General features: G+C 43.1%; 1 protein-coding gene across 29 annotated transcripts in view; it reads left to right on the top strand.

The window, feature by feature from the left end:
* Positions 1–14056, top strand: part of LOC126236381 (uncharacterized) — a 345701-nt gene that overhangs the window by 77785 nt on the left and 253860 nt on the right. For 25 of the 29 annotated variants that reach the window (XM_049945666.1, XM_049945657.1, XM_049945647.1 and 22 more), the window contains exon 3: positions 5720–5836. The exons of the other annotated variants lie outside the window; for them this stretch is intronic. In XM_049945666.1, the coding sequence (XP_049801623.1) occupies positions 5720–5836 (117 nt within the window). The remainder of the gene's footprint in view (positions 1–5719; positions 5837–14056) is intronic. 29 annotated transcript variants of the gene reach the window in all.

Here is a 14056-nt window from a genome sequence, read left to right as displayed (position 1 = left end):
GTGCTGCATTCTACATGGATGTGAAACCAGCAAGCTGTCTGTGTCTGAATAAATGGCCACAGACAAACTGTGGCCAAGAACAGCTGGACCATCCAGTTGCTGAGCGTGCTCCTCGACATTCTTCATTTCTATCACTGCTTCACACCTGTGTCATCTGGATCCTTCACACCAATGTAATATTCTCTGCATTGTGTGAGTGGGAACTCTCCTGCAATATATCTTACATTCCCATAACCCTCCTGACCTCAACCTTTGTTGGTCATTGTCCCTTTGGCCACCTAGCCCCTTCTCTGTTACCATTCAGCACTACACAGCACTCTATGCCACCAATGCACCCACAGTCTTGTTACTTCTCACCTTATCTGCTGCTTCCCCCCACCTTCACTCGCTGCCCTCCATCTGCGACAGAGCGTCCCTGCTACACTGCGAGTAGCAACTATCCTTTTCATAATATTGTCATTATTCCATCCTGGATTTTCCATTGTTTAACTTAAGAGTTTAATATCATGTACTATCTGCTGCTCAGTTCTACAGCCCAAAATTGTATATAAGCTTGTCTCTAGCAAAAGTGCACTGGTAGGTGAAACATAAAATTAATTTAATTTCCCATGATTTCAATAAATGGCTTCAGACAAATGCTAGAAATATTTTAGTTATTGTGGCATTCAATCTGAAGACTGACTTGATGCAGCTCTCCACACTAGTCTCTCTTGTACAAGTGTCTTGATCTCTGCATATCCCTACAATTTATGTCCATTTGAAACAATTTGCTGTAGTCAAGCCTTTGTCACCCTTTACAATTTTTACACTCCCTGCTCACAAACACCTCCCTCCCTCCCCCCTCTCCCCTCTCTCCCCCCATCCCCTCTCCCCCCATCCCCTACTCCCCCATCCCCTCTCTCCCCCCATCCCCTCTCTCCCCCCATCCCCTCTCACCCCCATCCCCCTCTCCCCCATCCCTCTCTCCCCCCCATCCCTCTCTCCCCCCCATCCCCTCTCTCCCCCATCCCCTCTCTCCCCCCATCCCCTCTCTCCCCCCATCCCTCTCTCCCCCCCATCCCCTCTCTCCCCCCATCCCCTCTCTCCCCCCCATCCCCTCTCTCCCCCCCATCCCCTCTCTCCCCCCATCCCCTCTCTCCCCCCCATCCCCTCTCTCCCCCCATCCCCTCTCTCCCCCCATCCCCTCTCTCCCCCCATCCCCTCTCTCGCCCCATCCCCTCTCCCCCCCCATCCCCTCTCTCCCCCCATCCCCTCTCTCCCCCCATCCCTCTCTCCCCCCATCCCCTCTCTCCCCCCCCCATCCCCTCTCTCCCCCCCATCCCCCCTCTCCCCCCCATCCCCCCCCCCCCTCTCCCCCATCCCCCCTCTCCCCCAACCCCCCCCCTCTCCCCCCACCCCCCCCCTCTCTCCCCCCAACCCCCTCTCTCCCCCCAACCCCCTCTCTCCCCCAACCCCCTCTCTCCCCCCAACCCCCCTCTCCCCCCCAACCCCCCTCTCCCCCCAACCCCCCCTCTCCCCCCCCAACCCCCCTCTCCCCCCAACCCCCCTCTCTCCCCCAACCCCCTCTCTCCCCCCCAACCCCCCTCTCTCCCCCCAACCCCCCTCTCTCCCCCCCAACCCCCCTCTCTCCCCCCCAACCCCCTCTCTCCCCCCAACCCCCCTCTCTCCCCCCCCAACCCCCCTCTCTCCCCCCCAACCCCCCTCTCTCCCCCCCAACCCCCCTCTCTCCCCCCAACCCCCTCTCTCCCCCCCAACCCCCCTCTCTCCCCCCCAACCCCTCTCTCCCCCCAACCCCCTCTCTCCCCCCAACCCCCTCTCTCCCCCAACCCCCCTCTCTCCCCCCAACCCCCCTCTCTCCCCCCCAACCCCCCTCTCTCCCCCCCAACCCCCCTCTCTCCCCCCAACCCCCTCTCTCCTCCCAACCCCCTCTCTCCCCCCCAACCCCCCTCTCTCCCCCCCAACCCCCCTCTCTCCCCCCCAACCCCCCTCTCTCCCCCCCAACCCCCCTCTCTCTCCCCAATTTCCTGCCTTATCCTTTTTCCATTGCATCTCCTACTTTATCTTTAATGATTTTATTGCCAACAAAGTGTTAAATACTTACTTCCCTCCCATCTTTAATCCATTGTAAAAAGTATTATCACCTGTCGTAGGTAATGTAACAAACATACCAAAATGTTGACTAAGCTCCAAACATACCAAAATGTTGACTAAGCTCCAAACATACCAAAATGTGACTAAGCTCCAAACATACCAAAATGTTGACTAAGCTCCAAACATACCAAAATGTTGACTAAGCTCCAAACATACCAAAATGTTGACTAAGCTCCAAACATACCAAAATGTTGACTAAGCTCCAAACATACCAAAATGTTGACTAAGCTCCAAACACAGAAGAAACTGTTTTTAAGTCGCTGCTATACGATTGACACAAGAAATTGTCAATAGGGTGAGAGTGAGCGAAAAACTCGTCACACTAACGGTGGTTAAAATTTGACGTATGAAACCTTTGTGCCTTTCAGAAGTGTCAATTCTTCTCAGTTTCTTACAATTCCAGAAGTTGCTTCAGTTATATGAATAAGCTGTAGAAGTGCACAAAATTAAGAATTTTTGTAAAAGATGGATTCCTTGTTTCATGACTGTAGGATACCCTACCAACACTGATGATCAGTCCTGTGTCCTGTGTCAAGGGGAGACAAAGGCAAAAGGTCAAGGGCCTAGGTATTAGTCATTGGTTTGGATGTGTGGCAAAAATAGTACCTCTTAGAGAAATGGCAACAAAGGAAGGGAGAAAACACCATGTGCACATGTTCAGCAGCCACTGAGGGATGCAACCAGTTGCAAATTATGACTTACATTGGGACAAACAATGCGTGTTGTCTGACCTACGAGGACATAGCTGGATCATTCCAGGAAGGTTAAGAATGCAAGCCTTGCTCATGGAGTTTCAGTGAAGTTGACAGTCTGTAGCACTGTCCCAAGGACAGACCATGGCTTTCTGATTCTTTGTTAAGTGTAAGGTTTGAGCCAGTATTGCAAAGGTTCTGTGACAAGCCACACTGTCATTTTTTAGATTTTCCCCATTGGCTGGAGAACTGTACAGTCCTCCTAAATGGATCATTTGTGCACTACATATCAGAGACTGCTACCCAGGTAAATGACTTTGTGTGAGGTGCACACAAGCGGTTTTTAGATTACTATAAATTTAGGGAACCTAGAATTATTGGTGTAAGATCCAAAGAAATACCCCTCCTCCATCCACAGGTGAGAGGATTAACATCCTAGTGGTTAACTGCTGAAGCATTCACAACAAAGTGACAGAGTTTGAAGCAATCCTAAAATGCAGTGAACTCACATAAATACTAGGTGCCAAAAGCTGGTTAAAACCCAAAATTTAGAGCAATGAGATTTTTGAGGAAAATTTAAGTATATATTGAAAGGATAGACTAATGGAAAATGGAGGTAGTGTACTTGTAGGAGCAGACAAGAAACACAAATCCACCGAGATAGAAATTGAAGCAGTATATGAGATTGTTTGGGCATGGTTCAGTATCAAGAGTGAGCACAAAATTATAATTGGATCCTTTTACCAGACACCTTACTCACCTGATGCAACCAAAAACTTTAGAGGAAACCTCAGTTCCTTAATCATACTGTAATGCTCAGGCTCCAGGGCCTGACACGCAGTTGGGACTGTTTCACCTCACTAGTGGACATGACTAGACATCCTGCAGAACATTGCTAAGTGTCATACCTAGAACAATAGTTTGGAATCCCAGTGATGAGGAAAATATATTTGACCTAACAGCAATAAATAGACCTGAATTTTTTGAGAATGTCTACATTGAAACTGGTGTAAGTGATCATGAGGCAGTTGTAAAAACAATGCTTTCCAGAGTACAAAGGGAAAATAAAATGAGTAGAAAGATTTATATGTTCAGGTAAGCCAGATAAAGGGGCATATCTCATTGAGGAACTTAAAACTTTTAACTGAAGATAGGAGCATGTAGACTAAATATGGCTCTGGTTTAAAAGAGAAGTTAATCATGTACTGGATAGATATGTACCTAGTATAACAGTTAATGATGGAAGTGATACTCTGTAGTATATAGTCACCAGAGAGAAACTTCTAAAGAAACAAGAAACTACTGTATAATAGATGTAAAAAAAAACACAGGACTAGATAGGGGTATTCTTAATGAAATTTATTTGGCTGTCAAGAGGGCAGTGTGTGAAGCCCTCAGTGACTACCATAGCAGAAATTAGTGAAACACCTTTCACAGAACCCAAAGAAATTATGGTTTTGTATGAAGACTGCTAGTGGTACCAAAGTTGGTGTCCAGTGACTCGACACTTATGAGTGATACAGGAAGTCAAATTGAGGGTAGCAAAGCAAAAGTGGAAATTCATAATATTTCTGTATCAAGAAAAATCCAAGAGTGATGCCTCACTTAGATTCTTGTACCACTGTGAAGATGAGTGTAAGTAGAATTAGTTGATTATTTCTGGGTGTGGATATAGCATGTTATCTGGGATGGAGAGTTGTTGACAGATGTATGAAAGTAACGTTAGATGTGCCCCCTTGAAGACTGATGGATCCTTGCTATTCATGTTGTATGTTAGTGACATTGCAGGCAATATTAATAGTAAGCTCAGACTTCTTGCAGATGATGCAGCCATCTACAGTGAAGTACTGTATGAAAAGTTCTGCACAAATATTCAGTCAAATCTTGGTAAGATTTCAAATTAGTACAAAGATTGGCAACTCAATTTAAATGTTCGTAAATGTAAAATGGTGCATTGTACATAAAATGGTGCATTGTACAAAATGAAAGAACATTGTATCCAGTGAAGTAAAGTATCAGTGAGTCACAGCTGGAATCAATCAACTGGCGCAAATAACTTTGTAGCAGTTTGTAGGTACATGAAATGGAGCAATCGCTTAGGCTCAGTCATAGGTAAAGCAGGTGTGGTTTATTGGTAGAATACTACAGAAATGCAGTTGGTCTGCAACGCAGACCTGTACCAAACAGGACTAACAGTGGATATTGAATGCATTCAGAGAAGGACAGCACGGATGTTCACAGGTTTGTTTGACCCATGGGAAGGTGTCACGAAGATGATGAAAGAACTCAAATGGCAGAGTCTTGAAGATAAATGCAAACTATCCCATGAAAGCATACTTATACAGTTTCTAGAACCAACTTTAACTGCTAAATCTAGGTGTATAGTTACTCTCCATGCATCGTTTCCATAGGGATCACGCAAGTAAGATTAGACTGACTACAACATGCACAGAGGCATCATCATTCTTCCTGCTCTCCATATGTGAATGGAATGAGAAGCAGCTCTAATAACAGGTACAGTTGGATGTACCATTTGTATTGCAACTCACAGTGGTTAGAAGAGTAGAGATGTAGGTATACATGTAGATCAGTCTCATTACCATCAACATCTTCTCAGTTTGCTGGGTTTGGTCTTTGCTTTTCCTGCATATGTAAGGTGAAATATAAGTTCATATTTTCTAATCTGTTTATCGTAAATAATAATAATAATAATAAGAATAATAATAATTGTTCTTATTCAATTCAGTTATAAACAGGAAGATGATCTTTGTCCAACTTAAAACCTCCTTTCCTTTCTTCTTGCTAACTGCTTCTTCAACTATTTTTCTACTACAGTTTGTTGATTTCATTGGTAATTGAAAGTCTCTTATATGCAGGCCGATCAAGAGGTACAGCCTTTGTGGAGCTCATACAGAAAACCTACCCCCTGTCCAGAATCAGATCCAGAATCAGACAACCAGTCCTATGCAACCGAAGCATCAAGTGATGAATCTGTAAGTAAATCAATGTATACCAAAGAAAAGCTGCTCATCAATTACTATTTCAGTATTTCTGAATTAGTTGACATTGTTGGATATAAATTTTGGTATTCATTTTGTTTTAAATTGGGAATAATTATCAATTTTGCAGAAACAAATGTATTGTGATCTTCTCCATCAATATAAAGCTAATTTATTATGTATGCATTATACATTTTTGTGGTTAGCTAAAATCAAACAATGAAAAATCCTGGATGGAATAATGACAATGTTATGGGAAGGATAGATTGCTGTTCACCATAAAGTGCAGATGCTGACTTGCAGACAGGCATAAAAGACTGCCGAACAAGTAAGATTTTGGCCAAAAAACCTTCCTCTGAATTAGGAAACACACACACACACACACACACACACACACACACACACACACACACACACACACACACTTAAGCAAATGCAACTCACATGCACATGACCACTGTCTCTGGCTCCAGAAGCCAGACTGTGAGCTACAGCACATGATGGGTGGTGGGAATCAGTGGGAGGCTGTGGTGGGGAGGGGGTGGGCAGCAGGGTAGGGATGGAAGGCAGTAAAACGCTGCTTAAGGGAGAATACAGGGACGGCGTGGGGAGAGGGTAGGGCAGCAAGGTGCACTTGCGAGGCTAGACAGAGGTGAGGATGGATGTGGAAAAGGAGAGAAGTAAAAAGACTGTGTGTGTAATTGAATAGGAAGCTACATAGTGCTGGTGGGGGAAGAGGGAAGAGGATAGGTAGGTGAAGAACAGTGACTAAAGAAGGTTGAGGCCAGAAGGGTTTCTAGAACATAAGATATATTTCAGGGAGAGTTCCCACCTGTGCAGTTCAGAAAAGCTACTGTTGGCAGTCAGGATTCAGATGGCACGGGCTGTGAAGCAGTCATTGAAATGAGGAATACTGTGTTGGGCAGCATGCTCAGCAAGTGGGGTGGTCCTGCTGTTTCTTGGCCACAGTTTGTTGATGGCCATCCATGGGGACAGACAGCTTGTTGGTTGCCACGTCCATGTAGAATGCAGCACAGTGGTTGCTGCTTAGCTTTTAGATCATATGACTGGTTTCACAGATGGACCTGCCTTTGATAGGATAAGTGATGCTTGTGGGTTGGAGGGTGTGTGGAACAGGTCTTGCATCTAGGTCTGTTGCAGGAATATGAGCCATGAGGCAAGGGGTTAGGAGCAGGTGTTGTGTAGGGATGGACGAGCATATTGTGTAGGTTCAGTGGGTGGCAGAATACAACTGTGGGAGAGATGGGAAGGATACTGGGTATGACATTCCTCATTTCAGGGCAAATGATGAGAAGTAGTCAAAACGCTGGCAGAGAATGTTATCTAGTAGCTCCAGTCTTACGTGGTACTGAGTAATGAGTGGAATGCTCCTTTGTGGTCGGATGGTAGGACTTTGGGGAGTGGTGGGTGACTGGAGAGATCAGGCATGGGAAATGTTTCTCTACAAGGTTGGGAGGGTAGTCACAGTTTGTGAAGGCCTCAGTGAGACCCTTGGTATATTTTGACAAGGACTGCTCGTCACTACAGATACAATGGCCACGGATGGCTAGGTTGTATGGAGGCAACTTCTTGGTATGGAATGAGTGGTAGCTGTCAAAGTGGACATATTGCTGGTGGTTGGTAGGTGTGATATGGACGGAGGTGCTGATGCAGCCATGTTTGAGGTGGTGGAGATCAACACTGAGGAAGGTAGCTTGTTGGGTTGAGTAGAACCATGATTAGAGGGGGGGGGGGGGTGTTAGGTTCCGGAGGAATGTGGATAGTGTGTTGTCACCCTCAAACCGGATCATGAAGATATCACCAGTGAATCTGAACCAGGTGTGGTGTTTGAGGTTCTGGGTGGTTAGGTAGGATTCTTCTAGGTGGCACATGAATACGTTGACATAGTGGTGTCATGTGGGTGGGTATGGAATTTGTCAGGCATTGGGAAAGGTAGTGTTCAATAGTGGCATTAGGGATTCATTCCATACCAACAAGTCCCTTCCACACAGCCTAGTCATCCATGACCATCACATCTGTAATGATTAGTAGCCCTCCTTGAAATATATGAAGGTTCTCTCTGTGGCCTTCACTGACCATGTACACCCAACCTTGAATGGCCACTGACAAACTGTGGCCAAGAAACAGCGGGACTATGCAGTTGTTGAACTCGCCGCCCAAACAACATTCTTTATTTCAGTAACTGCTTCGCAGCCTGTGCCATCTGTATCCTGTGTACCAACATCAGTTTTTGTGAACTGCACAGTTGGGAACACACTCTGCAATATATCCTGTGTTCCTGTAACCTTCCTGGCCTCAACCTTCATTAGTTACTGTCCTTCACCCATGTATTCTCTTCCCTATTCCCATGCCAGCAATACATCGCCTTCTATTCCAATGCACCCACAGTCTTTTTACTTCTTTCCTTTTTTACTGCCCTGCCACCTCCTTCCACCTCCCATCTTGTCCCTGTATGCTTCCACAAGTAGCACTTTAGCACTTTACTGTTCCCCACCCCTACCCTGCTATCCCTCTCTCTCCCTGCCCCAGCCTCCTCCTTACCTCCACAACCCAGATTGATTCTCCTATCATGTAGTGTGCCTTACAGTATGGCCTTGGCAGCCAGAGACAGTGGTCATACGTTTGTGAGTTGCATTTGCGTCCAATGTGTGTGTGTGTGTGTGTGTGTGTGTGTGTGTGTGTGTGTGTGTTTCAGGAGGAGGTGTGTGTGTGTGTGTGTGTGTGTGTGTGTGTGTTTCAGGAGGAGGTCTCTTGGCCGGAAGCTTACATGTTTGGCAGTCTTTTTGTTGTGCCCATCTGCAGTTCAGCATCTCCACTTTCTGGTTAGTTAGAATATAATTTATTTTGTGTGTTTTTCATGTCATTTAATCATTTGAGAATGGATCAACAAGTCTGCTTTTCATGGTTTTATTTAGTAGTTGTGTAATGGTTAACATGTTTCAAGAATACATTACATTCCTCAATTACGGTTATGGGAAAAATGTAATGTATTTCGAAATGAGACTGAAATTAGTTAGTTTGCTGTTTGTTGGAGAAATGAAGTATATGAAGTCAGAGTTTAAGAAATTTAATTATGTGGTTGAGAAAGTAAAGTAAAATTAATAACGTTCCCTACTAAATAACATTTTTACTATGTAATTATGCGTATTAACACTTCACTTGATCTTCAGGTTCTTTATTTTCAATCTCTATTTCAGATACAGAAAGTTAATTTTGTTTGGCTTCTGTCTAGCAAACCTTTCAGTTTGTGTTACACCGAAAGTGACATGATAGGAATCTGCTATTATAGAAATATGTTATTTAAAGATGCCAAGCTAGATTTTGTAACTGATGCATAGTACAAGAAATCCTATTAATAATTTTATGCCTGAATTAATAGCTCAGTGTCAATTAACCAACTATAATTGTAACAGTGATTTTGTGTGTGTGTGTGTGTGTGTGTGTGTGTGTGAGTTGATGACAAAAATGTGCAAGAATGACGTGAATGCATGTTGCTGAAAATTATAGTGTATAAAAAAATCTAGAGGAAACGTGTATCCAGCAGTGGATGGAAAATAGTGGCCACAGCAGCAGCAGCAGCTGCTGCTCATGCTGCTGTTGCTACTGTTGATAATGATAAAGGTGACTTACTCATCCAGGATAAAATATAATATAATATGAATGTAAATTAATACTCAACAAATAGAAGAGAGACTAAAACAGAGACAAAAAAGTGAATATCCTGTCTTTTGGACAAATGTTAACAAATGCCCTTAGAACCCCTTTTCTTTCATGGTGCTACCACACCAGATGTAAATGAGTAGCAATCTTATCTGGCATCAGTGGTGGAGAAATGGAAGGGATGTAGTGTGTGGAGATTGAGAACCTGGATAGGAGATGATTAGGAAAGAAACATGCAGGACTTGAAGCTGTAGATGTCTGTAAAGGCAGATTAGGGATGGATAGGAAGATAAATTAGGTGACTACAGAAGGAAGATACAGGATACATCATAGGAAGAATAGATAGAGAACAGTTACAGTGAGTAAGCTAGGATGAAGTAGAAAGGTAAAAAAAGGCACTGAGAGATGAAACAAATGGTGGAACTGGGGTGGTAACAGAAGTAAGGGGAGGGGATGAAGGTGAGGACATGGGCCAAGTGTAATTTAATTCATAGTATTACCAGTGTAGAATGCTTTCCAGTGGTAATATTGAGGTTGGTATCTCATGGTTGTTACCACAGGAAGATCTTCCAATAATGAGGTAACAAATGCAGGTGACATGGCTGGTATATGAAGTAGTGGACAGGTGTATGGTACATTTATTTGTACATTAGACATAGGATAGGAGAAATAGAAACATTTGGATGTACAAGGATATTGCATGAGTTGAATGAGCAACAGAATACTGCTTGTGGGAGGATAGATATGATAGTGAGGAAGCATTCGTGATTTCACAACATAAAGGTAGATGTTGCTCGTATAGAGTATGTGATAGATTTGTTTCAGTCCTGGGTAGCACTGAGTGGTGAAAAGGGCACTTTTGTCTTTCTAGTTAGTAAATGGTGAGGGGTGTTAAATATGGGTAGAGAGATTGAGTAGAGGATGTGTTGCTGGACAGGGGACAATTTGAGAGGGAAGAATCTGTCTGTTAATAACTCTGCAAGATCTTCATCTTGGGAGATGGACTTGCTTGTCATCTAAATGCAGGATCAATGGAATCTTTATATGTGGAATGGGTGGCAGCTATTGAAAGTGATGTGAACAGAAACTGTTTTTTCTGTAGTGCTCAAATTTGTCTATACTGCCATTTGAAATAAATTGTAAAATATTTGGTGCAATGTTTGCTAGCTTTTCCATTATAAATTAATCCAATATGAGCTGTTCTTATACCCCATCATTTGCTTGCTACTTCAGACTTGGGTTATGTTCTGTCCTACAGATACCACCTACGTTCTCCCTTCTCCAGTACTACATCACAATTGCTGTTCCTCTACTGATGCCTCCTGCACGTAATTTGGTCCAACACATACTGACCTACTGAGAAGTACTTTCCTCCCTCCCCCTTGGGCTCATCACCATCATCAGTATAACTGCCGTCTACCAACCACCACATATTTTCTTATTTGCTGAAAAGTGCTGATGGCTGGTAGCAGCTGGGCAGTGGAATTTGTTCTCTTTTATGATACACTAGTCGCCATTTTACAATGTTGAATCTGTTAGGTGGCAGTCTTTTGTGAAGATTAGAGTACAAAGTAGAAAAATCCAGTTTCTTAATATAGGCTGACACCTGTTGCAACATTAAAGTTAAGGCTTGCCACAAAAGTAACTAGAATCAGGGAAGAGGAGCTACAAGCAGCCATAAAGATGACGCACACAATGGATTCCTCAGTGAAAACTCTGCCATCTGGGAAAACCAGATAGTCCTTAAATTTGGAACATGTCAGCAGTGTTCATCCTGCCTCTGTGTTCCCATGTATCAGACAAAGGGTACCCAAAAGAGTAAACACAGGACCTACACATTTCAGTCCATAATTTCATAGACTAAGGTATACATTCAATATCAAAAACATCAGAGTTTTTGGCTGTTGATTTAGGCCTGCTCAAAGTAGAATCCATACGATGTAATACCTTAGGAAATATGTGTCTTCTGTGTCTTCATGGCCTCGAAGTCACTTTTTGAACTGTCTTGGGTTTGTGGGTCGCAGTCATAAGAATCTCCTCAATCAAGTTTCACATTTCAAGTGTATTTTCAGGTAGTGGAAGAGGATGCTATCCAGAGAAAACAAATCTCTTGAATAAGATTAATTGCACAACATTGACCCTTTGTTTCACTTTGGAACTAGCAATTTATAGCAGCCAGTTGAGCTGGTTCATTGTCCTGTAGCAGGAAAATGCATGAGAGAGGTAAGATTAGAGGAATTTGGGAATGTGCTGTGGGATACCGCTACTGACAATCTTTCTTACTGCATACAATCTTTAAATGTGTGAAGCAATAGGTAAAGTGATTCTGGTGCACCATGTACTGTCTGACATGCCTCATACATTGGCTTGTATTGCACAGTTGAAGATATGGATAGTACCTATTCTAAGTAGAATAATTCAAGGAAACTTTCACTAAATTGGTTTCATACTTCAACGTCTAAATCAGCTTAAAACAAATGGAACAACTGAAACTACCAAGTGATTTTATTAACAAAACAATCTTTGAATATATCTTCAGCCTTGTACTTACAGCAGGGTATAGTGGTCAGTTTGACAGTTTGAAATGTTACACCTTTCCTATTTCCCTGTTACCAAAATGCAAGCCTGCCCTGCCTCTCTCTCTCTCTCTCTCTCTCTCTCTCTCTCTGTGTGTGTGTGTGTGTGTGTGTGTGTGTGTGTGTGTGATGAATTATTCTTACCTTGTGTGATGTCATGATGCCCTGGACGAAAAGAGGCTGTCACTAATACAACTACTATACTTCCAGGGTCACTGTCATCAGTTCTTAAAAGGTTGCTGAGGTTTGTAGGTGTGCTATTTAATCTGGTAGATTTGAAATCAAGAGATCACTCAACAGTTGAAAATATCTTAAAATTCCTTAGCAAATGGACTTGGGGAGCATATATATATATATATATATATATATATATATATATATATATATATATATAATCTTCAGTGTTATCTTTTGTCACCACCTATGCTTAGAGGGTGGTTTGAAAAGTTCTCGGAATCACCACGAGAGGTCAGCGCTAGCACGAGTTGTTCACGTGATATTCATTGGACTGTTGCCTGTAATCACATACCACGTCAGTGCTCTTGGAAGAGAGCTGTGGTGGTGGTGTGGCTGTGTTGTTGTTCCTGTGTAGTGATTTGCGAAGATGGAAAAAAATCAAGATTCGAGCAGTTATTAAGTACTTCGTAAATATACAGTATGAAAGAAAAGGACATTCATACCGATTTCCAGAATACACTGGGGGGGGGGACTCTGCTCCTTCATATTCAACTGTTGCCAAGTGGCCAAATCAATTTAAATTGGATTAGGAGAGCTTAGATGATGATCCGCACAATGGTTGGCCAAGATGTGTCACTACTCGAGAAATCGTTGCAAAACTGCACAAAATGGTCATGGAGGATCGCCAATTGAAAGTGTGTGAAATTGATCACACTTGCCAGATGTCATTTGAAAGGGTATATTGCATTTTAACTGAAGAATTAGAAATGGAAAAAATTATTTGCAAGATGGGTATCACGACTCTTGAAGCGTGCCTGTGCATATGTGCCGTCGCCATGGCAAAATTACACGAACTGAGGTATGAATTGTTGCCACACCGAACTTATTCACCTGATATGGCTCTGTCAGACTTCCATCTCTTCCCAAAACTGAAAATTTTTCTTGGTGGATGAAGATTCATTTCAAACGAGGAATTGATAGCTGGCGTTGACAACTATTTTACAGGCCTGGAGGAAACTCATTTTTGAGATTGGATCAAGGTACTGGAACATTGTTGGACCAAGTGCATTAATCTACAAGGAGACTACATTGAAAAATAAAAAAGGTTTCATTGATGTGAGTACTTTTTTTCTGTTCCATTCCGAGAACTTTTCAAACCACCCTTGTGTAACTTAATACATGGAAGGGTCATCTGTTTGAACATAATATTGAAACTGGATTTCCTGCGGAAATCACTTCAGTAATGATTCTTCAGTCTATTTGTATGTTGGTTGTGTAGATTTGTTCTTAAAAATACTGTTTACTATGAAAACTTCTGTAGTATTTAGTTTCAGGATTGGCTTCTTACTTGTCATCACATTTCCTATTCTTCATACCTTACATTGCAGTCATGTAGAAGACTCTTTGAATGTGTGCTACAGTGTTGTCCGTTGTGGTTCTGAAAAGGCTGCTATTTGAAGTGCACTTTTTCGTTTTCCTGTAAAAATTAGGCATTTCCTGTCACATATCCTGTGTTTTGGCAGATGAACATAGTTCTGCATCTCATGTCTTTCCTTTAGTTAACATTAAAAGTCCCACAAATACAATTTTACAACTCCATTGACAAATTACAAGAGAGACATGGTGCATCATGAAGAGGCTTATTGTTGTTTTACAAGATATCAAGTGATGTACTACTCTCCCTCCTCCCCCCTCTCCCTTCCTCCCTCCTCCCCCTCTCCCTTCCTCCCTCCTCCCCCCTCTCCCTTCCTCCCTCCTCCCCCCTCTCCCTTCCTCCCTC

The sequence above is a fragment of the Schistocerca nitens genome, chromosome 2, assembly GCF_023898315.1.
Source record: "Schistocerca nitens isolate TAMUIC-IGC-003100 chromosome 2, iqSchNite1.1, whole genome shotgun sequence".
Taxonomy (NCBI): Eukaryota; Metazoa; Arthropoda; class Insecta; order Orthoptera; family Acrididae; genus Schistocerca; species Schistocerca nitens.
This window is presented reverse-complemented; position numbering and strand designations above follow the sequence as displayed.